General features: G+C 43.4%; 1 protein-coding gene across 3 annotated transcripts in view; it reads left to right on the plus strand.

Annotated features, from left to right (window-relative positions):
* Window positions 1-23,556, plus strand: part of TRIM37 (tripartite motif containing 37) — a 104,373-nt gene extending 80,817 nt beyond the window's left edge. For 2 of the 3 annotated variants that reach the window (XM_063456903.1, XM_063456909.1), the window contains exons 20-25: window positions 2,306-2,440; window positions 7,530-7,701; window positions 11,251-11,372; window positions 18,445-18,594; window positions 21,337-21,415; window positions 21,821-23,556. In XM_063456903.1, the coding sequence (XP_063312973.1) occupies window positions 2,306-2,440; window positions 7,530-7,701; window positions 11,251-11,372; window positions 18,445-18,594; window positions 21,337-21,415; window positions 21,821-21,824 (662 nt within the window). In that variant the 3' untranslated portion in view covers window positions 21,825-23,556. Of the gene's footprint in view, window positions 1-2,305; window positions 2,441-7,529; window positions 7,702-11,250; window positions 11,373-18,444; window positions 18,595-21,336; window positions 21,416-21,820 lie in introns of those variants that run through there. The other variant, XM_063456916.1, reaches the window with a different exon arrangement.
* The last annotated feature ends 2,534 nt before the right edge of the window (window positions 23,557-26,090 follow it).

Consider the following 26,090-nt stretch of genomic DNA (forward strand, 5'->3'; position numbering starts at 1 on the left):
ATCTTCCCCAGTGCCCTTACGACCCCATCTTCCCCAGTGCCCTTACGACCCCATCTTCCCCAGTGCCCTTACGACCCCATCTTCCCCAGTGCCCTTACGACCCCATCTTCCCCAGTGCCCTTAGGACCCCATCTTCCCCAGTGCCCTTAGGACCCCATCTTCCCCAGTGCCCTTAGGACCCCATCTTCCCCAGTGCCCTTAGGACCCCATCTTCCCCAGTGCCCTTAGGACCCCATCTTCCCCAGTGCCCTTAGGACCCCATCTTCCCCAGTGCCCTTAGGACCCCATCTTCCCCAGTGCCCTTAGGACCCCATCTTCCCCAGTGCCCTTAGGACCCCATCTTCCCCAGTGCCCTTAGGACCCCATCTTCCCCAGTGCCCTTAGGACCCCATCTTCCCCAGTGCCCTTAGGACCCCATCTTCCCCAGTGCCCTTAGGACCCCATCTTCCCCAGTGCCCTTAGGACCCCATCTTCCCCAGTGCCCTTAGGACCCCATCTTCCCCAGTGCCCTTAGGACCCCATCTTCCCCAGTGCCCTTAGGACCCCATCTTCCCCAGTGCCCTTAGGACCCCATCTTCCCCAGTGCCCTTAGGACCCCATCTTCCCCAGTGCCCTTAGGACCCCATCTTCCCCAGTGCCCTTAGGACCCCATCTTCCCCAGTGCCCTTAGGACCCCATCTTCCCCAGTGCCCTTAGGACCCCATCTTCCCCAGTGCCCTTAGGACCCCATCTTCCCCAGTGCCCTTAGGACCCCATCTTCCCCAGTGCCCTTAGGACCCCATCTTCCCCAGTGCCCTTAGGACCCCATCTTCCCCAGTGCCCTTAGGACCCCATCTTCCCCAGTGCCCTTAGGACCCCATCTTCCCCAGTGCCCTTAGGACCCCATCTTCCCCAGTGCCCTTAGGACCCCATCTTCCCCAGTGCCCTTAGGACCCCATCTTCCCCAGTGCCCTTAGGACCCCATCTTCCCCAGTGCCCTTAGGACCCCATCTTCCCCAGTGCCCTTAGGACCCCATCTTCCCCAGTGCCCTTAGGACCCCATCTTCCCCAGTGCCCTTAGGACCCCATCTTCCCCAGTGCCCTTACAACAGGGCTTGACAAATTTGTTTGGAATATAGGAGGCTGATCAAGTTAGGAGCCAGTCATTTTCAACGATTTGCAATTCTTAAAGGTACACTATAGTCACCAGAACCACTACAGCTTGATGTCGTTTTTCTGGTGTCTATAGCCTGTCCCTGCAGGTGTTTCAGTGGAAACACTGCCTTTTCCGCGAAAAGGCAGAGTTTACATTGCTGCTTACTAACACGTCTAGTGACTGTCACTCAGATGGCCACTAGAGAGTCCTGGGTCACTTCTGCACCATGTGCAGCACCCAGGTTCAGTGTCTCCAAGCTCTGCATGGAGGCGCTGAATGTTCCTCATAGATTGATTAATATAATGCATCTCTATGAGGAGATGTGGATTGGTACATTTGCTATGCATGCATAAAATCCTCCCAATGCTTTCCTAAGGAAAGTATTGGCTTAGCTGTGATCATAAAGATTGATAATTTCAGCCATGGTGAAACTGGCACGGCGTGGGAAAATGGTAAGAAAGGTGAGTAAACACCTTCCTCATACGATCGGATAGGGCAGGTACTCTGCCTGTAGCTCCTCTCTGCAATGATGCCGGAGCCGGAATGACGTCATATTCCGGCTCCTGACATCATTAGACCGTGCGAGGGAGCAGGGAGCAGAGAGCAGCTGCAAACAGAGTACTGCTCCCGTGGGCGGTGGTTGCACACAGTGCTCCGGCGGGCGGCCGCCTCCATGTTCTTGCGGGCGGCCGCCTCCATGTTCTTGCGGGCGGCCGCCGTCAAAGCTCCCTCCCACACTAACTGAGAGCTGGCAAATCCCAGACGCCATGGCGAAATTTCTAGTCGCCGCAGCGATCTGGCGCTTGGGATTTGTCGAGCCCTGGGTTAGAGGGACACTATAGTACCTACAACGTTAGCTTAATGAAGCCGTATTGGTGTATAAATTTTGCCCCTGCAGTCTCCCTGCTCAATTCCCTACTATTTTGGAATTACATCACTTTATTTATGCAGCCATACGCACACCTTCCTGCGTGTGACTTGCACAGCCTTCCAAAACACTTCCTGTAAAGAGTCCTCTAATGTTTAAACTTACTTTATTGCTTATTCTGTTTTAGTTTAGAAATTATCTCTAGTTCTGTTAATAGCTTGCTAGACCCTACAGGAGACTCCTCCTTGAACTAAAATTCTTCTTATGCTTTATGGTTTAGTTAATAGTTGTTATCTTTGCAGCTACTGCTAAGAAAACAAATTCCCCTAAGCATTCTCGATCTGGTGAAAGGGCAGGAAGTCTCTCTCTTCGACGGGCAGTGGATTGTGGTGATGGTAGCCACTGTGTAAAGGGAGAATGTCCAGCTTCATCAGAAGGTATCATTTTTAATACATGTTTTTGGTATGTTTCTTATTTATCTGGGCATGTTCTGGTCAAGGATAAGCCTGTCATCAACTTTTAACCATTGGGAAAGCTGCTGAAAGTAAGATGGTGCCCGAACACTCTTGCCCCATAACAATTTCAATGATCTGAAGTTGAATTTAAGCTATTTTAGGGGTGCTAGTATTCCTTGGACCACATGACAGTCTATGGCATCATGCAGTGCAGGGCTTTAACTGCCAGTGACAACATACACCGACATGCAGTAAAAGTACCAGCAGGGGTTAAATCTCTCCTTGGACCAATAAGCCACGGTATCTTTCGATAGCAGGAGGTTGCCTCTGTCAGTTGGGGGCCCACAGTTAGTGGCCCCAGACTGACAGGAGAGTCTGGGGCGCTGCTCATACCACTTTAAAAAGATTTAAATACCATGGTAGTGAGATTGCAATGCAGCTGTAAATTTATGTATTCTAATGCCCCCTTGCTTGTCACTAAGCCCAATTTCAGGGAGACCTCTAGGGTCTGAAAATACTTTGAGGTCTCCCTTCTTGGCCCATGCTGCAGGATCGGTGCTGAGCTTTGTCAGCTGCGCAACACCGATCTCTGTTTCAAGAGCTCTCCCTCTCATGCTGCAATCACACAATACAGAGCGAGTGCTCACAGAGCCCTCTCTACTGTGATCTGAGAAAATACCAGTACTAATAACAGCAGAGGGAATACCTCAAAAGGTTGAATTAGGGACGGAGATTAGAAGGTATGATTAGGGGTAGGAAAAGGGGTTAGATTATAAAAACAGATAGGGAGCAGAATTAGGGGAAAAGATACATGTGGGGTAAACTAATTTTACCTGTGTGTGATAAAAGGGTTGAATGAAGTGTCAAAATGCTCTTAGTTACACAGCCTGGGGGATGTATTTTTTTGCACATATATTTAACGGTACTTTTATGAAACCGTTTTGGATTTTACTGTTAAATTTCTAATCTCAGCATGCCAATGTTTTCAGTTTTAACTTTAAAACCATAATTCACTCCTTGTAGTACTTGTTTTATAACTTATAAAAATTTAATTGAAATCCTAAACATATTGGTCATTTTAACAATTAAAAAATAATTGGTGATTCTATTCTGAATTGGTTTTCTTTCTTTACCCTTTGTGTTTAGAAATTATTAAAGAAACACTTTATATAAAACTGTATTCCTAACACAAAAGGAACCTGGTGTTCCTCCCTCTTGTCCCCACCTGCCATGAAAGTGTTAAATAGTTTAAAGGATCACTATAGTGTCAGGAAAACAAACCCGTTTTCCTGACACTATAGTGCCCTAAGGGTGCCCCCACCCTCAGAATCCCTCTCCCTTGGCGCTGAAGGGGTTAAAACCCCTTCAGCTACTTACCTTAATCCAGGGAGCCCGGCGCTGGTGACCTATCCTCCCCCGCCGACGTCAGCTCCTGAGCGGAGCGTAATTCGCTTGCGCAGCAAGTGCCACGCGTGCTTTCAAACAGTCCATAGGAAAGCATTTTATCAATGCTTTTCTATGGACGTTCTGCACGCTGGATGTGAATTTCGCACCCAGCATCGCGGATGCGCCTCTAGCGGCTGTCATGAAGACAGCCACTAGAGGTTGGATTAACCCCCAATGTAAACAGAGCAGTTTCTCTGAAACTGCTATTTTTACATCTTAAGGATTAAAACCTGAGGGATCTGGCACCCAGACCACTTCATTGAGCTGAAGTGGTCTGGGTGACTATAGTGTCTCTTTAAATATTTACCTGATTCCAGTGCCTGCGTTCTTCGCCGATTTCAGCCGAATGGGCGGGGAGACCTGATGCGTACGCGCAGCATGCCCATTAGGTCTTTCTCATAGGAAAGCATTTACTCAGTGCCACTAGAGGTAGTCTTAAGAACATCTGCAGTGTTTTACATTGCAGGGCTAAGGTAACAAGAACACTGTACCCAGACAACTTTATTGAGATGAAGTGGTGTGGGTACCTATAGTGTATAAATGTAAAACTGAGAACATTTGAAATTATTATTTTTTTTTTTTTTTTTTTTTTTTTTTAATGTATGACTCATTATGTATTTTACTCCTGTCACATTATGTGCATGTAGGGGACCAGAAGAAATCCCTATTTCACCTTTAAAAAAAAAAAAAAAAAAAAAGTGTGTGTGTATATATATATATACATACATACATACATACATACACTGCTCAAAAAATAAATAAAGGGAAAACACAAAAATATCACATCCTAGATCTGAATGAATTAAATATTCTTCGGAAATACTTTGTTCTTTACATAGTTGAATGTGCTGACAACAAAATCACACAAAAATTTAAAAATGGAAATCAAATGTTTCAACCCATGGAGGTCTGGATTTGGAGTCGCACTCAAAATTAAAGTGGAAAAACACACTACAGGCTGATCCAACTTTGATGTAATGTCATTAAAACAAGTCAGAATGAGGCTCAGTATTGTATGTGGCCTCCACGTGCCTATATGACCTTCCTACAACGCCTGTGAATGTTCCTGATGAGGTGGTGGATGGTCTCCTGAGGTATCTCCTCTGCCAACTCCTGGACAGTCTGTGGTGCAACGTGACGGTGGATTGAGCGAGACATGATGTCCCAGATCTGCTCAATTGGATTCAGGTCTGGGGAACGGGTGGGCCAGTCCATAGCATCAATGCCTTCGTCTTGCAGGAACTGCTGACACACCAGCCACATGAGGTCTAGCATTGTCTTGCATTGCAAGAGGAAGAGGAGGATGTGGGGATATTTATGGGATAATAATAGTAAACAGTTGAGAATTGCCCACTATTTCAATTCTCAGATCCCAAAGATCGTTGTCGTGTAAGTGAAATGTATTCCATATAAATAAAATCACAATTTGTTATATAAATAGATACAATTTATTGTGACAATTTAAATAATAATAAGTAACATGCGTAACAATAATCAATGAATATTCAGTATAACACGGTATGCAATACAATGGCAATACAAAAACATTTGTCAATGGTTAACAGCCTTAATTGTCAAGACAAGATTTATGACTGTCTTTCACAGAGACAAAGAAAAAGTTTCACACAGTTTGCAGCATAAAGCCATAAAACTTTAGCTGACCGTTAAAATAACCCTTTCAATGCTGGCTAGACCTCCTAAGTAATTAAGACCTATTCTCATGTGATTTTAAATAAAATAACATTTAAACCAGTTCATTAGTCATTTCCTGGAACCATCCAATAAGAGTAATCTACTATTTTCTATAAGCAGAATTTTAACTTGCCTAAACAGACATTTTATCTTATTTTAGAGCAAATCAATACACCTGGATAAATATTCATTTCTATCTGCAGAATAGAAAGTTTAATATATTTCTTTAGTAACGAAGATTTCTAAATATTGAAATCTAATCGTGATTTATCCAGTCATATATCATGCTATTAGAAAATTTTAATTCATTTAGATTAATTAAATGAAGCCAGTATATTTACCAGTTAAAGAGATGTTCTCAGGTAGCTAAGTGTCAAGGAATGTTTCATGGGTCTCTTTCTCTGCTTTTCTTTCCTAGCCTGCTTCCGACTGCCTTGCCCCCGACTGCTCACTCTTTTGCTTTCTCTGCATACCTCTCTCTTCCCTTTGTCTTAACTTTTAAAGGGAAAAAGTCTCTGTTCGTCACTAGGTGATAGACCAATAGAAACACTAGAGGTGTGGTTACCTTCCAGGTAGCAATTTAAGTATTTGGTCTATAGAGGCCAGTCTCGTCCCACTAAACATACCTATCCAGGAAAGAGTTAACTTTTCCTGTTGGCTATTTTGAGTCATTTACCTTATCTTTAAAGTTGTCTATAATTTAAGTTTACTGTCAGATCAAAGAGTTTCTTTGAAATTTCTTCAGACTGTGTCTGGCAAATTCGGCTATAATTTCTAATATGACAGTTATAACTAAGTATGACCCCTAAACTTACAATGGGACGTTATACAATATCGAAAGTAAAATTTAATTATTTAATCTTCTCTGTCACAAATGTCTGGGTTTAGAATTTATTATATTCCATTAGCATTTAGCTAAGTCTGTCCATCCCCCGTTCTCATTGCTTATCAACAGGTTTGTATATACTAAGCATTCCTAAGCTTCTGGCAAAGTGGTTAGTTTTACAGAAGGGATAGAAATCTTGTGTCTTTTGTTAACTTGAAAATAACAAAATGGAGTCTACTCTGTTCAGAGTGACTGACAATGTACATTTTAATTTCTATCATAGCATAAAATGTCTGCCGATATAAATACCCTGACAAGGAGGAACCCAGGGCCAAGCGCACCAGCATATGGTCTCACAAGGGGTCTGAGGATCTCATCTCTGTACCTAATGGCAGTCAGGCTACCTCTGGTGAGCACATGGAGGGCTGTGCGGCCCCCCAAAGAAATGCCACCCCACCCCACACAACTACTGGCCTGTCTCCTGGTAGCGCCTCCATGCTCTGGACACTACGCTGACAGACACAGCAAACCTTCTTACCACCGCTCGCATTGATGAGCCATCCTGGATGAGCTGCACTACCTGAGCCACTGGTGTGGGTTGTAGACTCTGTCTCATGCTACCACTGGAGTGAAAGCACCGTCAGCATTCAAAAGTGACCAAAACATCAGCCAGGAAGCATAGGAACTGAGAAGTGGTCTGTGGTCACCACCTGCAGAACCACTCCTTTATTGGGGGTGTCTTGCGAATTGTCTATAATTTCCACCTGTTGTCTATCCCATTTGCACAACAGCATGTGAAATTGATTGTCACTCAGTGTTGCTTCCTAAGTGGACCGTTTGATTTCACAGAAGTGTGATTGACTTGGAGTCACATTGCGTTGTTTAAGTGTTCCCTTTATTTTTTTTGAGCAGTGTATATATAATATATGTATGGATGCACTCAAACGGAATAGAGAAATTGTGGTTGAATGAACACATGGCAAAAGTGCCAAAAAGACCATAGTCACATACTCTTCACATTACAGCACAGCCTTGGTCCTTAAGGGTTATTAAAGTAATTTAGTTATCCTTTTTCTTCTTTAATATTACTGTTTTGTTTATTTTAAGGATGCAGCAGTGGCTCAAAGAATAGCAGCAGACATGGATCTCCACGATCTCTGACTACTGGAAGTCCAGAAATACCTTCTAGCTCTAAAACAGATGATAGACAGGCAGACCTGCTCAGCTCTAAAATACAAGCAATGTGTATGGACAAAAACCGGAAAGTGGACAATATAGGGTATGTACTTACATTTTGTGTTGGAAGTAATAAAATCAAACTGTAATACATAACTATATTTACTCTAATTTTATATATATATGTATGTTACTCTGAACACCATGAAAACGTCTGTGTTTAGAAGTGGCATTGGTGGCAGGAGTTTGTATGTGTTGTGTTTCTGCTTGAAACGTTGCACATACAGCAAAAAAATAATCTGTACTTTCATGCTGGGGGCTAGTTCTACATGGCACTTAATGTGAATTCTGTGCAAAATGTATTTTGTTGCAATGAGCTTCTTCCTTCCCACTGTCAGTGGGAAACCTTGATCTTCCCTCCCTCCCTTTGTGCACTCACTCCCTGCCTCCATGCATTTTGTTTTTCTTTATTAAAATTCCCTCCCCTGTCCACTCCTAATCTGCTCGCAGCACTTGCATCCTCTCTGCGCCGCTAGACTGGTCCAATCAAATGCTTTTCTATAAGAAGCATTTGATTGGATCACGAGTGTGTAGCGTGATGTTAACTGGGGTATGGAAAGTAATGTAGGGAGGTTTGCCTGGCACTGGATATTAGGCAAGTTTGTTCTTTATTAGCAGTTTTATGAGGGAAGGGACCTAGTGAATAATACCAAATTGTCATTGTAAACTTAAAGGGACACTCCAGGCACCCACACTACTTCTGCCCTTTGGAGTGGTCTGGGTGCCAACTCCCACTACCCTTAAACCTGCAACTGTAATTATTGCAGTTTTCATAAACTGCAATAATTACCTTGCAGGGTTAAGTCCTCCCCTAGTGGCTGTCTACTAGACAGCCACTAGAGGGCACTTCCGGGATCATAGCACAGATTATCTGTGCTATAGCGTCGCTGGATGTCCTCACGCTGTGTGAGGACCTCCAGCGTCGCTAAAATCCCCATAGGAAAGCATTGATCCCGGGGATGGGAGGTGGGAGGGAGAGGAGACCTGCAGTGCCACCTGGAGATTCCCTTTAATAAAACTATTGTATAAAAAGGGTTATAGTAATCCTTTAAAGGGACACTATAGTCACCAGAACAACTACAGCTTAATGTAGTTGTTCTGGTGAGTATAATCATTGTATGCAAGCATTTTCATGCAAACACTGCCTTATCAAAAAACAAAAAAAAGGTGTTTACATTTCCCCTAGGGATTCCTCAGATGGCCACTGGAGGTGCTTCCTGGCTCAGTACTGCATAGTAGACAGCAGTGCCGTTCAGTGTCTCCACACTCTGCATGGGGACACTGATTTTTTTTTTTCATAAAGATGCATTGATTCAATGCATCTCTATGAGGAGGTGCTGATTGGCCAAAACGGCATCTGGCCCTGCCCACTCACTGATTTTAGCCTTTCCAATGCTTTCCCCATGGGAAAAGTATTGGATTGGCTAAAAAATAGGCAATTCTGATGGTCACCAAGGGGGCGGGGCCAGCACCAGCGGACCCGTGCAGCACTGAAAATAAGGTGAGGTTTTTTTTTTTATGAACTTTTAAGGGGGCTAAGGGGGGGGGGGCAAGCCACCTAAATGGTGGATTTAGCACTATAGGGTCAGGAATACAGGTTTGTGTTCCTGACCCTATAGTGTTCCTTTAAAGGATCACTATAGGCACCCAGACGACTTCAGCTTAATGAAGTGGTCTGGGTGCCAGGTCCATCTAGGATTAACCCTTTCTGCTGTAAACATAGCAGTTTCAGAGAAACTGCTATGTTTACCTATGGGTTAATCCAACCTCTAGTGGCTGTCTCATTGATTTTCAGTGAGAAGATGCTAGTGTCCATAGGAAAGCATTGAGAATGCTTTCCTATGGACTGGCTGAATCCGCGCGCGGCTCATGCTGCGCATGCGCATTCAGCCGATGACTGGGAAAGGAGGCGGAGAGTCCCCACTGCCGAGGGAGCCCAGCGCTGGAGAAAAAGGTAAGGGATTAACCCCTTCCTCACCCTAGAGCCTGGCGGGAGGGGGACCCTAAGGGTGGGGGGTGAGAGGGGGGGAGGGACCTAGAGACCCTATAGTGCCAGGAAAAGGTTTGTGTGGTCCTTTAAGATATACATTTCTGTTCAGGGACACATAAAAGTCAGATATGCAATGTATGAGTAAACACATTTTGTACATGTACAAAATGTGTTCACTTATACATTGCAAATCTGTTGAGGGATAAGAAATTGTTGATTTAAAGCGTTCCTAGCTCACCATCGTTCTGGAAGGTTTGGAATAATTGTTGTAATATCTCAAAGCACTCTTAACCTCCCATAGCTATTGTTAATTGTGTTCGATCGGATAAGTATTGATTTTGACAAAGGAAGACTTATTAGGTAATTCGCTAAAGTGAGAATTCAAGGTTACCGGTAATTCAAAGTGAATTTCAAATTTAAAGGGACACTATAGTCACCTGAACAACTTTAGCTTAATGAAGCAGTTTTGGTGTATAGATCATGCCCCTGCAGCCTCACTGCTCAATCCTCTGCCATTTAGGAGTTAAATCCCTTTGTTGATGAACCCTAGTCACACCTCCCTGCATGTGACTTGCACAGCCTTCAATAAACACTTCCTGTAAAGAGAGACCTGTTTAGGCTTTCTTTATTGCAAGTTCTGTTTAATTAAGATTTTCTTATCCCCTGCTATGTTAATAGCTTGCTAGACCCTGCAAGAGCCTCCTGTATGTGATTAAAGTTCAATTTAGAGATTGAGATACAATTATTTAAGGTAAATGACATCTGTTTGAAAGTGAAACCAGTTTTTTTTTTTTATTTTTTATTTTTTATTTTTTTTTAATGCAGGCTCTGTCAATCATAGCCAGGGGAGGTGTGGCTAGGGCTGCATAAACAGAAACAAAGTGATTTAACTCTTAACTGACAGTGAAATTGCAGGGGAATGATCTATACACTAAAACTGCTTTATTTAGCTAAAGTAATTTAGGTGACTAGTGTTCCTTTAAGGTTACAATAGGTGAATTGGAAAAGTTCTTTAAGTTTGCTATGTTTCCAGTTCAGCTACTCTGGCCTTAAATCTGAAATTCACTTTAAATTCTCACTTTAGTGAATAAAACCTGTTAAAGCAGCTATTTCACCACCCAGGATTTTTGCAAAGATCCCTAAAGGTGACACCTGGGTTTGAGGTTGCAGATGAAGAATACTTGCCTGAAACTGTTCTCTGTATGTGTCATCATGTGTCATTTTGTTTGTTTATTTATTTATTTGCAATCATTAATGTGTGATGATGGATCCTACGTGGCTGAGCCTCCAAAGATCATATCTTGCAATGAGCAAGACAATGCCTGATTGCCACAAGAGATACAGCAACCCCAGATGATTGTTTCGACCTTGTTAGGTATTGGAAGTGAGGTCTAGTTGATAGGCCTCTAGGCACCGTGAGCAAGGGGTCCATGTCTGGATTTCCCTTTAAGCTTAGGTAGAGCAAAAAACAAGGTGCAAGAATAAATAAATTGCAGTTCGATTCCCTTTTGCAATGAAACCGTGTGGGTGTGACTTTCTGTTTAACCCTTTTTCAATTATTTGTCAACTTAATCAATTGAGTCTCTTATTCTTATTTCCAAGGTCAAATTCAAAAGCATGGAATGGAAATGATATGACACAGATGGGAAGCTTGGATAGTGCTCTTGAAGCAGGAGAAATTAACCCGATTTTAACCGAAGGAGCCTCACACTATCCTGATGAAGGTATTGAATGTTTTAATTGAATATCCTGTACTTCTCCTTCCCTAATTTTCCATCAGTTATTCCTATAACCTTCTGCCCAATGTGGTTTCTACTACCATCATTAGAACATAGTGAGTTCCTTCTTTTTGTTTTACATATTTTTTTATTATTCAATCCTTCCAACAGAGAAGGAACTTCAAAGAATTGTACAGAAAGGAACATTAAAAAAAACGATTATTTCTGCAAGACAAGTTGACAATATTATAAACCAAGAGAAAACCCACATAACTGAACAGATGTGGTGACATTTTAGGGCATTGAGCAACAGGGCTCATGCATAAAGTCAGTGTCTGCATAGGTCTACCTTGGGTTTACTATCCTTAATCACAGCTCTGCGATACATGCAGTGGCATAGCAAGTTCCTGGCAACCCTTAAAATCTCCTCTTTGATTGAGAAGTTTTACAGGAACTCCCAGTGGGGGCAGAAGTCGTACCAACCTATAACAGCTCAATATGTCGGTTCGATGGTGGTTCGGTTCGCCCTGATAGAGGCATACGATTCAGACCCCGGAGGTCTGGGGGTTCCAGAGTGCAACCCATGATTTTGTTTTATAGATGTTACAGGGCAATAATAGGTAATTAATGCGAGTGCAACAAAAAGCTAGAGCTTCAGGAGGCCATCTTCTTCCATAGCCGGACACTCGCTAGTGATTTCCTTCTTATTGCATGAAGCCAGCCTATGATAACAAGAAAGTACTCCACACAAAGGATGTGGTAAGGGCCCACAGATACGCGTAAACTACGAAGTATGCCAGAGTTTGAGTCCATGCTTTTCTATATTTTTCTGGAACAAGAAAAGTTCACAAGGCCTTAGTAACCACCTTGATCAACAGCTAAAGTTTCTTGATTCAGCAGACTGTTTTTTTGTTTTTGTTTTTTTTGTATAACCCAGTGTCTCGTAGAATTACTGCCCTAACAAAATAGTGGCTACCTATTAGGCATTTAAGCATGATCCTTCCATGGAGCTTGGAATTGATTTGGATACATATTCTGGCTAAGAGTTGGGTTTGCGTTCTTTTAAAAGTGTTTATTTAAAAAAAAATATATATATTTTTGTTGTGCAGGTAGTTACAATCATCATCACATGCCACAACAGCATATAAAGTTATTCACAGGCAAAACAGTGGCATGAATAGGTGCACACTTTAAAAAAAATATTTTTATATATAACAAGAGATAAGTCAGGCTAGTGAGTTCAAGAATGGTAGGCTGAGTAAGTTAAGCTGACAGTTAAAGGACCACTCTAGGCACCCAGACCACTTCAGCTTAATGAGGTGGTCTGGGTGCCAGGTCCTTCTAGGGTTAACCCATTTTTTCATAAACATAGCAGTTTCAGAGAAACTGCTATGTTTATGAATGGGTTAAGCCTTCCCCCTATGTCCTCTAGTGGCTGTCTCATTGACAGCCGCTAGAGGCGCTTGCGTGCTTTTCACTGTGATTTTCACAGTGAGAGCACGCCAGCGTCCATAGGAAAGCATTATGAATGCTTTCCTATGTGACCGGCTGAATGCGCGCGCAGCTCTTGCCGCGCGTGCGCATTCAGCCGACGGGGAGGAGAAGAGGAGGATCGGAGGAGGAGAGCAGAAGGAGATCTCTCCGCCCAGCGCTGGAAAAAGGTAAGTTTTTACCCCTTTCCCCTTTCCAGAGCCGGGCGGGAGGGGGTCCCTGAGGGTGGGGGCACCCTCAGGGCACTCTAGTGCCAGGAAAATGAGTATGCTTTCCTGGCACTAGAGTGGTCCTTTAAGGTTATTTAGTTAAAACGTAAGTAGTCAAATATGCGTTCTAAAACCGACACATTTGTTAAACTCAATTCACCATTTTTATAACACCTTTGCTTGGCAAGGATAGGTTAATATACCACCGGCAAGGCCAAGGTGAGTATGTTCGAGTGACAGAAAACAAAGGCATAGAAAAAAAGATAAACCAGGAGTTGAAGCACATAACCATTTGCACATGACATGGCAGTGACTGCTATGGGTGTATAGCGGTTCTGGTAACTTAGGCAGGGAAGTGCATGTTAAGTCCATGTTTAACTGACTCCTAATCTTGTAGGCAGTCCTTCAGGGCCTTGAGCACTCGTGGAGGCCAGGGACGCCGAGCGGCCACACTGACTCAGATTTCGGTCAGTGTCAGCACCTGCCTCTCTGTCAGTGTCACAAGACCGCGCCGAATGCATGGTCGCCCCACTGGGGACCTCCCCTCAGTCAGCGCTGATCGCTCTAGATGGAGGCTTGTAGGTAGGTGACAGTTCAAGCGGTTTCTCTTCCGCGTGCCTCTCCTCCGTTCTGCACGCTGTGCGCATCCAGGGCTCTTTGTCTTTAGAGGGGGCTTGGAAGCTGCCCTCCTTGCATGGAGCCAACACGGTCTGAGCCACAGTGGGCGAACTGTTGGAGGGTCCGAGACTACCTGTTGGACCTGAGGGTGCAGGCTTGGCTTTACAGGTAAGCATGCTGGTGGGGTTTGTGGAACACACGTGGGAAGCCTGTGTTGTAACTTGTCCCAGAGGTGTTCGAAGAGGGTGTCCAGCCTGGACAGAACGTCTCTGGCTGCAAAAGCTGCACCTGAATACGCCTGTGGAACCGCAGTGCCGGCCGCCATCTTGAGGTCGGCTGCTCTGCACACTACTGCCTGGGGTTGGGTGAGTCTGAGCGCGGGTAGATGTTTGCTGCTGTAGAGGTGGGGACTGGGATGACCCCTTACCAGTCCAAAAGGGGGGGAGACTGACGCAGAGCTCAACCGCCGTTCAGCCGTGTGAGTCTGCTGAGAAGTGCAGCTGCCACTCCTAGAGAAGACCGTGCTAGGCCTCGAGTTGCAGGACCTTTGCTGAATCGCACCAGTGGGTCCCAGACACAGTCGGGTATCTTTAAAAGTCGTTTACACAGCAGGAGCTAAACTTTGGCATGTTTTAGGGTGAGTTTGCTAAGGAGCCCATGTTGCATGCGACTGCTTATCATGGCAGTCAAGCCCTGGCCCCCTAAAGTGCGTTTCTTGAAGGCATACCACATCAGCTTGGGAGTGTTTACATTCTTTGAGAAGCGTAGTTCTTTTTTGTGGGGAGTTTAGTCACCGTACATAGTGTGTATATTTTCATATTATGGGGGTGTATAGGTCGGAGTGCTGTTGTCACCGTCTAAGGGGTTACTATGGACGTGAGCCTTTCCGTTGCAGTGGATACAGTTTTCCCCATGTGGGGGGGACTTGGTTTGGGCTTTTGTTGGTTAAGTCTGTCTTTGTTCTTCACTGAAAGCCTGCTAAGGGTCGTAATGTGCCTCTGTGTCGTAAAAGGGTTTGGTTAGTCTCTGGGAGAGTCTAATAATGAGACGGGTATGGACGCACCTGCTGTGGAGAAAAACAAAGGGAACACATAAGTTATCAAACTTGAAACAGAAACAAAAAAACCTTGGTTTATACATTGGTGTATATAGATCAAAGGCAATCAGGGCTGACCCCCCTTTGCCCTCTAGGTAGGGGGTAAGTTGGACGAATCGAACTTCTGGCCCAGGTGAAGTCATGTGTCGTGGCTCTGGTCTCATTGAGCTCTGCTTCCTTTTGGCATGTATTAGTGTGCTATCTATTCGCTGGATCGGAGTGGGAAATTGCTGTTAGATCTGCATGAGACTGCTCTGTGTGCTGTGTTTCTCATGAATCCATGTTGAGTTGTGATTCGGGGGAATTCTATAAGGTGAATTCTAGTTTAGATTTATTTATTTTTTTCGTTTGGCATGTGTGGTAGGGCATATTTGCGATAAACCAATAAAAAAATTTCAACTCATTACTTAGGTAGTCAAGCATATAATGAGTACATTAACAATGTATCCCGCTTCCCCTTGTATGTTCTGCTTTATCTGCTCTCCCTCTTCTCAGACCCGCTCTCTTTTTTAATGATTGTCCTTTTAGTAGATATTACCTCAAGGAGCTGAGCCGTCTCAGCAGACTACCCATTCCCGTGAGGTCTGTCCATCCAGGTCAAGTGCCTCGTTTCTTATGTGTCTAGACCAAAGGGCTTGCCTGGTATTCGTGCCTGATATTGCTATGAGTTATTTTTTTAATTCTTGTGCATTGTTAATGTGGTCTGTTGATCACTGTGCCTATTGGGGTGTAAGGTTTATTGTACTTGTTTGCTTTGGAAAGTGAAATATCTTAGAAAATGGGCTTATAACTGGGTAAATCATAATAGCAGGGTCCTCCCCCCCCTCCCCCTTATAATGTTATACTAGTCTAGCTAGTGTGTCATTCTGGGGTCCCAGATAGCAGAATGTGGTTCCCTGTGTGTGCCATTATTCCCTGGCCTGTCACTAGTAGGAAGGTGTAACCCGCGCCTCTACCATGCAGTGTATCTATGATCGCACTGTGGGTATAGCCGAGGGGATTTTGTACTCAAGTCATGAGTATGTGTATTCAAAGTACTGTTATGTATGTGTCGAGTTCTAGTGATGCGTGGTAATGAATGGAGCGTTTATGACAGAGGTGGTTCTAGGGGGTCTTCCACTAGGTCCGCAGTCTGTGGCTTTGGTTTGGGCTGTTGGCAGACGTGTACGGGGCTAGGCCCCATAATCGTAGCAGGTCGATCCCGTCGTTGTTGCAGAGGACCGATAGCAGCTTCCCTCCCTTCAATATCAGCATATTGGCTGGAAATCCCCAGCGGTAGGGGTTGTCTTGTGTTGGCAGAAGGCTTCAGTGGTCTTTCGGTGCATGCGCCTCTATTTCAGCGTTTCCGCTTACAGGTCCATGAAGAGTTGATGTCTTGAAACTTTGTTAGTATATTAGCATTGTTGCGGTGGGAGCGTAGTATTTGCTCCTTAATGTAGTTAGAAGTGCACTCTCATGAAGTGGCATAGTGGGCAATAGGTGCTTGGGCCTTGCTGTGCAGTGTATGCGGTCGAGGATTAGCATGTCCGCTGGTACGTCAGGTTTCAGAGACCTGAAAAATTCAGTGGCATAGATGAAGATCTGCAGGGGCCACTTCCTCCGGTATCCCCCGCAAGTGGATATTATTTCTCCGGGAGCGATCCTCTATCCATTTGTTTGGATTCGTACATGAGTCTATCCTTGTTTTAGACCAAACAAAGTGTTTGCTTGAGTATCTGCCCCTGTACAAATATTTAAAATGAAATGCTGCGTGCACGCTGAAGTAATCACACTGACACCAAAGTTCAGTTAAAATGAACACTTCCAAGTGTATTATCAGGGGGCGGCGTAGCCCCTTAAAAAGGCAAAATAATGCAACGTGTGCAAATACAGAAAGTAAACTTTTCAATTGGTTAAGTGTTAAGTGTTTAATCTTGATGGACTTCCTCTAGGGTGTTGATGTTAACGTCATCTTAGGTGTAGCTCCGGATGGAGACGCCATCTTACTACACAAGGGTCTTGGTCGATAGGAGGGGGTTCTCTAGCAGCCATTTTGAGTAATGAATGAGCACAGGTACACATAGTAAATAGACATTTTACTTATATTAATTTCTATCCATCACATCCTCCATTCCTTCCACTTGATCCTGTGGTGAACTCCTCCATCTTTGTTTCCAGGTGAGAAGTGCGATTATCCAGATCTGTTGGGTCTTTTTTTTAATTCAGTTATAGCCGTGTGCACTGTGGATTGCACCCTGCTGGCTAAGTCATCCAGCATCTTTTGTAATAGCCCGGTTGTGATGGGTTGTGTGTCTGCAACCTGTGGGCAGCCCCCGTGGTCTCCATCCGTGTCAGAGTCTGCGCCATCTTGGACCTGTGAGTCCGCCGATTTTAATTGTGGAATGCGGGCAGTGAAGAAAGTCGCCTGTTCTTTTAACTCCGCCACTTTCTTGGAGCGGTGTTGTGCAATCTCTGGTATCTGTATTAGGCTGTTCGGCAATTTGGGCACAGTTTATGCCGATTTGTAGAGCATTCTTTGGCAGAGCTCTGTTAACCTGTGATCATTCGGCTCGGGTTCTGGCCACGCCCCCCATTAGGCATACATTTTATTTGACTTAAAAAAAAAAAATTATTGTTTTGTTTCAGGGGTCTGAGTGGTCATTATAGGAAAACCGGATTTATGCCCTAAAAACCACACTGATCATCAAAGTTGTTTAACATAACAGGCTTAATCTATAATTTTGTTTTCGTGTGTAACACTAACACAGATTGTTGCTGGCCATGGAGAGAGAGAGTTTTTTTCTCTTCTGTCATAGAAACATAGATACATAGAATGTGACGGCAGATAAGAACCATTCGGCCCATCTAGTCTGCCCAATTTTCACTGTGGATTCCAGGAGACACAAGGAATGAATTCATGTGGAGTGCTTAGCACTCCCTTAGCAGTATGCAACACACACTTACATCAAGCACATCTTATACTGATCTGAAGTCATGGTAACTAGGTCCTGAACGGTGAGCAAACATAATTATACTGTGCGCAATGTGTAGTTATATTGTTAATTTTCTTTAGGAGTTTCATTATAATATAAAATATGAGTTATATTAATGAATTATGGACCAGATCTCAAAGACATTAATTGTGTACCTAGCATTAATAAACACTCAGTAAGCCTTTTATAATTTAGTAAAAACTTCATTTATTTTCTGCCTCTGTTGGCATCAACAATTGTAATTTTTGTAAATAATCTCCAACACAGATTTGTGTGTTTCTTCTTAAATCTCTGCATTCTTCCACCCCTGCACTAATTTAAATTCAAATGACTGCAAGCTTAGAGAACAGAGTGTATATTAAGGTGCCAGCATCCTCTCCTAACTGCACTGTGAAATTATGTGTAGGTGTTGGCATTTGCAGAAAGCTTTTTCAGTAGCACAGTGCAGTAGATAGTTTTACACCTAGTAACTGGTGAGTTATGTTCAATCATTTTAAAAGATCTTTGCATTGTTCTAAACATATGTATTGTGCTAGTGAACGAATATCTTTACTGTTTTTTTTTTTTTCCCTCTATTTTGGAGGGGTTGGGGTAGTTTTTAATTAATTTTTTTGTTGCATGTTTAGCTAAATGTCTGTATAATTGTTAGTACTTCTGTTTTTACCTTGGTGTACTTTTATGTATGTTAACAGTTGCAGTGTGCTCAAAACACATTCTTCATATTTTGCCTGGGATGAGCAGTGACAGTGACATTGAGTGTGACACTGAAAATGAAGAGCAGGATGAAAGCATATCCTGTGGTGGCTTTAATGACACTTACACGGCACAGCCTTCAGGCGAAGGTGAGACACTCCTAAGAGATCTTTTCACATGAAAATGAATAATCTGTATAATTATTTTTCTTCAGTGCTACATGTCCAGCATGAGAAATAAACCTATTTTATTTTTAAGGGACCCATTTTAATATTCGGCAAACTTTTGATCAACTGCATGAGCAGTTTAATGAATAGTAATTGTAAACTGTTCAAAATAAGATGGCAATAAACTGCAGATTGTTAAAGAATCAATTGAAAATTAAAGCGGCACTGTCATGCCGAACTTACCTTTTCCCAATCGATTCCTCTTCTCTCCCTCTGTCAGGATCTGTTCTTCATTACTTCCTGTCTGCTCTAGTGTTCTTTAAAATAATAAGACAAAGTAGGGACTATTTGTCTTATGGAGGTGTCCTACGCCTGACCAGCAGAGGAGCAAAGTGTGTTTCAATTCTGTTGTTCAGAGCAATTTTCCCACAATTGTCACCTTTAATCCGTGATCTCGCGATGCTTCCTGTCAGTATTCCCGAACGTCCAGTCACTTAGACAGAACGCCGGTGAAACTACCGAATTTCTTCCTAACAGAATGAGAACAGTTTCTCCACTCGTGTTAGGACGCATCTTTCAGAGCAATTTTCCCACAATTCTCACCTTTGATCTGTGATCTCGCAATGCTTCCTGTCATTTTTCCCGAAAGTCCAGTCACTTAGAACAAATGAGAACAGTTTCTCCATTTGTGTTAGGACGCAACTCGGGACTTTGTTCATATCGGAATTTAAGTCTAATGAATGAAACTCCGATCCTAATCGTGCCGCGGCTGCATCTTGCAGCCGCTTAGTAGATAGCTCCCTAATACCGTGAGAATTATGGAGCTATCTACCAAAAGGCTAAAAGACCTAAATTGGTCTTTCTAATACTAGATAAAAAAGGTAAACTCCCTCCCAGGTCACTAGGGGTCCCCAAGCCCCTAGTCACCCCCCCCCACCCAAAAAAAAATTTAATAAACCCCTACCTACCCCCCTCACCCTAAAAATTGTGAGGGGGGTACAAGAGAACTAAATACCTGTTAAAAAAAATAAAAATAAATGAAACTTACCATTTGATGCATTTTTTCCAAAAAAAAAAAAAAAGCCAAATAAAAATCCATAATACCCGTGGCACTTTGGAAATAAAATAAACCAGAGCGCAAAAAAAAAAAAATCCAAACGCTAAAAAAGTAATCTATCTTCACACATGGGGGGCATGGCGCAGACTGACCTCTGCAGGTCAGAGGAAAGCTTATAAAGCCTCCCCAGGCCCTGCAATTGGACTCAGAGCATTCTGATTGGTTGGCTTAAACCAACCAATCCTATTGCTCTGACAGGTAGGTCTCTACATTTACCTGTCACAGGACTCTGGTTGGCTTGAAAATCCAACCAATCGGAGTGCTCAGAGTAATTTTACACAGCGTAGGAAAGTTCTTTGGCATTTTCCCATGCTGTGTAATTTGACTCATAACAGTCTGGTCGCCACAGGTTGCTCACTGTTTAATAGACATGCCCCTACTCGCGTTGTAGCGATTAGGGGCAGAATTTACTAATACTAAATAATCTTTACTTGGTATTAGTAAATTTGGCTGAAAGACCAATTTAGGTCTTTAATCCTTTTGGTAGATAGCTCCTAAATTCCCACAGTATTAGGGAGCTATCTACTAAGCGGCTGCAAGATGCAGTCTTGGCACAAATAGGATTGGAGTATCATTCATTAGAGTGAAATTCCGATCTGAACAAAGTCCCGAATTGCGTTCACAAATGGAGAAACTGTTCTCATTCTGTGAGGACACAATTCGGTAGTTTCGCCGGCGTCCTGTCTAAATGACAGGATGTTCGGGAATGCTGGCAGGAAGCATCGCGGGAACATGGAGGAAAGGTGAGAATTGTGGGAAAATTGCTCTGACCACCAGAAATGAAACACACTTTGCTCCTCCGCTTGTCATAGCTAGTCAGGCGTAGGACACCTCCATAAGACAAATAGTCCCTACTTTGTCTTCTGATTTTAAAGAAAACTAGAGCAGATAGGAAGAAATGAAGAAGAGATCCTGACAGAGGGAGAGAAGATCTATCGATTGGGGAGTGGTACGTTTGGCATGACAGTGCCGCCTTAAACTTTGTAACGGTGAGCTCCACAGGCCTCATGTGTTTTTTCTATTTCCTCTCCCCTAAGCTGGGTAAACTTCAGCAGTGTGGGGAAGGCAAGTACCTACTCTGCCTTAACTGAGTAAGCGGGTTTCTGTGGACGCCCTTAGGTGGCCAGATGGCCACCTCTCGGGCCCCTTGTGACACTCCATCTGCCCGCTCTTTGCAGTTTTCCCCACCACCTGGCGCTTGGGAGCTGTGCACCTGCCCTGTGCGTAGGGGCACTAAATCTGATCCATGCTAGCAGAGTGGTGTCTGTCAGTGGAGCCCCAGGTGTTGAATTAAACCTGGTTCTTCCCTGTACCAGCAGGGATCTAGCTCTGCTGATTCTCGAGACATGATGTTTCATGCTGTCCCTTGAGCTTTAATGGATGACTTGTAATACTCATGTGTCACTAAGGGGTTAAAAGAACATGGTCATACAAGGTTTCTTGTGGTTTTCTACCTATAATTGGTATCTCATTCAGCACTGCTGATCTAAGTAAACAATGAAGTTGGTACACTTAATACAAATCTGAGACATCTATTGATGCCATACTGCCCTGCAGTGTTATTAAACATGGTCGTTACTCAGTCTGCTTCATGGTTTTGTTTCCAGATCAAAGTTGTACTTTCCAAGACGACAGCAATATTAGCTCTGAAGATCTCTGTTTTGGTGCTACAGAGGACACTGGAAGGTAATTGCCTTGTTAGGGGGTTGATTTTTCCTTTAGTCAAATTGTGCTTTAGTTGCGAAACCCCAATAACCTTGTTAATTAATGCTCTCATGCAAACAGGGTCTTTATTTGGAACAGTCAGAAGGATCCTGAAACCAATTTTTATTTTTTTTTCCTTCAGAATTCAAATTTAGGCTTTTGCGCACCCCACTCTACATACCTGCATGCACGCACGCGCGCCACCCCTGTGTTGTTCAATCCAAGCTTAATTAGACAGGAAGTCTTTTACAGTTTGTCAGCATTTCTGAGCAATTTACATGGCATACCAGAGCGGACCTAATTGACAGACATACGGCAATTATTTTGGTAAACAGCACCACAGACATTATGCTTACTTGAACTTTTTTTAATTTTATTTTTTGTTAGGTGACTTGGCAGAACATGAAAATCAGTCTCCTTGGGCATTCTGAAGACTCAAAGGATTTGTAAACACTAGATTACTTAATGATGTGTCCTGTTATGGATGCATATTCACTGTAACTTATTTATTTCATCTGCATGCCTAAAGCAGATATAATTACTGTATTTATAGAAGAGCAATGTGATTATTTTTGTCGTGACAGCACTGTAGTGAATATTATGCTAAAACCCATAAAGAGAAATAAAACCGGTGCATTTTACTGTACGTATCGAGGTTAGACAGGTGCTAGTTGAGTGGAAATTACCAGCAATAAATATACACAAAATATGGACTGGGAATATACCCATCAGGATGTAAAGCTGTTGTATAAGCATATGATTAAACATAAGCTCCTATCCTGTACTTTTCAAACCTTTCCTCAGTCTGGATTTTACTTTTGAGCTAGTCAACATGTTGCAGTATATGCAAATGAGGTGCCTTCACATGGGTGCAAATAATACGCCATAGAACGCTCTGCGAACTAAGCCTGCAGAATAGTATTTTTCTGCACAGCGAGAAGGGATTATAATAAGTCAGAGCTAAGCTTTCAATATCTCAGGCTAGTGTGCTTTCTGTGTACACTGTCAAACCATAGGAGGAAATGACTACAGAACAGGCAAGGAAATGGTGATCTAGTTGCTTGAATATCACATAGTGGTGTTTGAATTTAAACCATATTCCATACCTTATTTCCGTATGCATTAAATGTAAGTGTTTTACTAATGACCAAATATGCCCAAAAATCTAGGGAGAATTCGTATAGAAAATTCCCCATTTGAGTCGCTAAGGACTATAATAACAAAGTTTCTTACGGTTTGTCAACCTGCTTCTTCATATCTCCTGTAAAATCTAAATATGACCATAGTCCTTGCATGTTGCTGGTCTGTGATGGTGAACGCCAACCTCTTTCAGTTATGTTTACCATGATGCTAAGATATGTTCTTTTAGATGATTAAGCAGAAGTTAGTGGCCATTTGGCTGCATGAACATCGTGTAAAACTTGGTCAGAGATTGGCCATCACTGTTTTAAGATAAGAGCAAGTCTGTTTGCATGGCAACCTAGAACTTAAGAAGTCTATATTATGTATGGTTTATCCATACTGTGTGTAATGAACCATCTTATTCCTACTAGTCTATATGCAATGTTACCAAACGTACCAAGTTATCATAATACACCCATTAATAATAACACAATGCATTGGATTATTATCTATGGTCAGATGTATGCAATTTGTCAATTTATTTATTTTACATTACCTGTACGTAACAAAGTTGATGGTGGTTTTAGTTAAGAAAAATACACTAACACATGTACTTGCTTAAAGTTTAAAAAAATACAAAAAACAGAACAAAGACATTTGAAGTTTTGTCGGATTACCATTTGTTTATTACGAAGTTCAGCGTTTTTAATACTTATTTTAATGAATCAGCCCTGCAAGGAAATTAATTATATTTTCTCTGTTCCAGTGTTGCAGTGGTCGTGGATTCTCTCCCTGTAGGACATGTGTGCATTGAATTTGCCAAACCTATTTCAGCTTCTCTATGTGTATTGTGAATGTTACTTGAAAGATGCATTTAGCATAAATCAGGATGTGCTAGATCTAACCATTTCAGTTTTGTTGTTCAACTTGCTTTATTTGTGGATTCTCCCATTTTATATGTATTCTTTTAGTTTGTTTTGTACTTTCATTCTTCGTTTACTTTGCACTTTTTGTTAATAAAATTTAACATGAGAAAATCTCATATGCTTTTTTTTTTTTTTTTTCTTTTTTGTCCTTTATAAATATAGTTAATATGTCTTCTAAAAGACAATGAAAATGACAATGTATGAGCATCATACAATTCTGGAAAGGGAACTTGGGCAAATTGGCATGGATTTTTTATGTGACGACCATGTCCTTCCCCTGGTCAAAGCCACATATCAATCCATGAGTGCTGCCTGTACAGTGAGGTTGTGAATCTGTATCCAGCAAACTCCGGTCTATCAAGGGGAGTAAAATTAAAAGTATAAGGAAGGAAAGAAAAAGAAGGGGTAAAAGATACAAGACTTCTGCTCCATCCTCCTTCCAAAAGGTGATCGCCTAGCATCTCCCCCAACATCCTCAAGAAGCCCTTTCTCAACCTATACACCTGGCTCCAGCAACCTCCTTCTGTGCATAATCCAGATATGACATAGAAAAAACAGCCAGTAAAACCACAGCCTCTCACAAGCCTAATGCTTTTTAGGGTTGTCTGCACAAGAGATGTGAAGTTTCTAGAAATTTTGGAACCATTTAAAAAAAAAAAAAAGGTTATTTGAAAAAAAAAAAAAGGGAACCTATACTATTTGCATATTAAATTAATGTGGTAGGATGGGAGCCTGGCAGACACGCTTTCTACGTGCTCCGCAATAATCTACGATAAACGCAAATTTTGCGGGAGAAAACGGGCATATTGAAGGTCCACAAACCTTGCTTACCGTACAGCAACCGACATGGGCCGGAAAAATAAGAAGCCGAAAGCTGATAAGGACTTTCCAAGCCGAGATATCGGTGAACTGTTCCGCAATAAACAGCAGGCCGCATGGGACAAGATGGCCGCCCTGGAAGAGGATTTCTCTTGTTCCTCGGAGGAATGCTTTGCTGACCCGGAGGAAGGGGCAGCCGCTAATCTAAGTGCAGGCCCCGGGCACAAAAGCGGGACGACGGGGAACCTGTCACTGCCACTATGCTGAGGGCAATGCTGGCGGAGCTGCGCGCCAATATTGCAGGAGACATGGCCCACTTCCAAAAGGCGGTGGACACCGCGACGACAAAAATCACCCAACTGCAGGCAGCGCACAGCACCCATGACTCCAGACTATCTGCAGTGGAGAAGAGGGTGGAAGAGCTTGAACAGCTACACGCCGCTACCACGGGCAGACTGGACACACTTGAAGATGTGAGGAGACGGTATAACCTCAAGCTCCGAGGTGTGCCGGAATCTGTGGGGGTCTCCGACTTACCCCACTTTCTTCGGAGGTTCATCGCGGCCTATATGCCGCCTAAACAAGCGAAAGCGGTAAAACTTGACGGTATGTTCCGGATCCCGGTACCGAAAAATGCTCCACCTTCTACAACCCCGGACCTCATAGTTCGTTTCCAGTCGCTGCAGGACAGGGCCCTGCTCCTCGCAGCAGTAAGGGGGAAGAACCAGATAATATTTGAAGACGCCACGCTGCAGATCTTCCCGGACCTTACCAGGAACACACTAGCCTGGCGCCGCTCCCTGCGACCTCACCTGCAGCTTATGCGGGCAAAGGACATTACCTACCGATGGGGCATGCCGAGGACTCTCCTTTTCCAGGTACAAGGGGAATCATACAGGGTGAGCACCCTGCAGGAACTTTGAGAACAACTGAACAGGCTTGGCCTTCCCTCCCCGACAGCTACTTCTGGGTCTGGACTGGCTCGTATCGACCCGGCTGGAATCCGGGAGTTCGTACCCCGCGCTGCCCGGGTCACCCCAAATCCCGGACCTGCAACCTGACTGCATAACCCGAGGCCGTCCCAACAGCAGCCTGCAGGGGCTTTACCACCCCTTAACACACCGGGACTTGCCAAATGATACCACCCTAATGGTTTTTTCCTGCCTAGTATTGTTAGCACCGTATGGCCTTTTATTTTCTTTTATTTTCTTTCCCTTTTGACTAATGTACTGTTCACTTGCTAAGCTCTGTCACATGTACACACATACAACACCAACGACATATAGTCACATACACCGGGGAGAGCTTGTCCCCCCCATTTCGCCTTGCAAAGCTGCTCACCCAGCTCGGAACACAGACCAGACCGGCTCCCAACACGCAGATACTCTGTCTACAGCATGACACATAATATACTGAAACACCCCCCCCCCCCTCACTTATCGTAACCCATAGGGACTCTTGAGCCCCCTAATAATACCCCATAGAGAGGGTGACCCCATAGGTGGTGGCACCTCTTAGATCTCATCGCATCACCACCATTGTTATGCCTTTTTGACAACAACTTTCTATTACTATAAAAATGTGCAATGCTTATAATGTCACGTATGTATATTAATATGCAATTGCGAAGCATGCATACGCTGTTGTGGCAATGTATGCTTTCTTTTTATTGTTATTACTTGCACAACCAAAATGAAGAATTAAAAAAAAAAAATTAATGTGGTAAATCCCCTTCAAGGTACCCAAATAGTCAGCCGACCGCACTATCAACAATCCTGAGGGGCAGGACT

This window comes from Pelobates fuscus, chromosome 1 (genome assembly GCF_036172605.1).
Source record: "Pelobates fuscus isolate aPelFus1 chromosome 1, aPelFus1.pri, whole genome shotgun sequence".
NCBI lineage: Eukaryota > Metazoa > Chordata > Amphibia > Anura > Pelobatidae > Pelobates > Pelobates fuscus.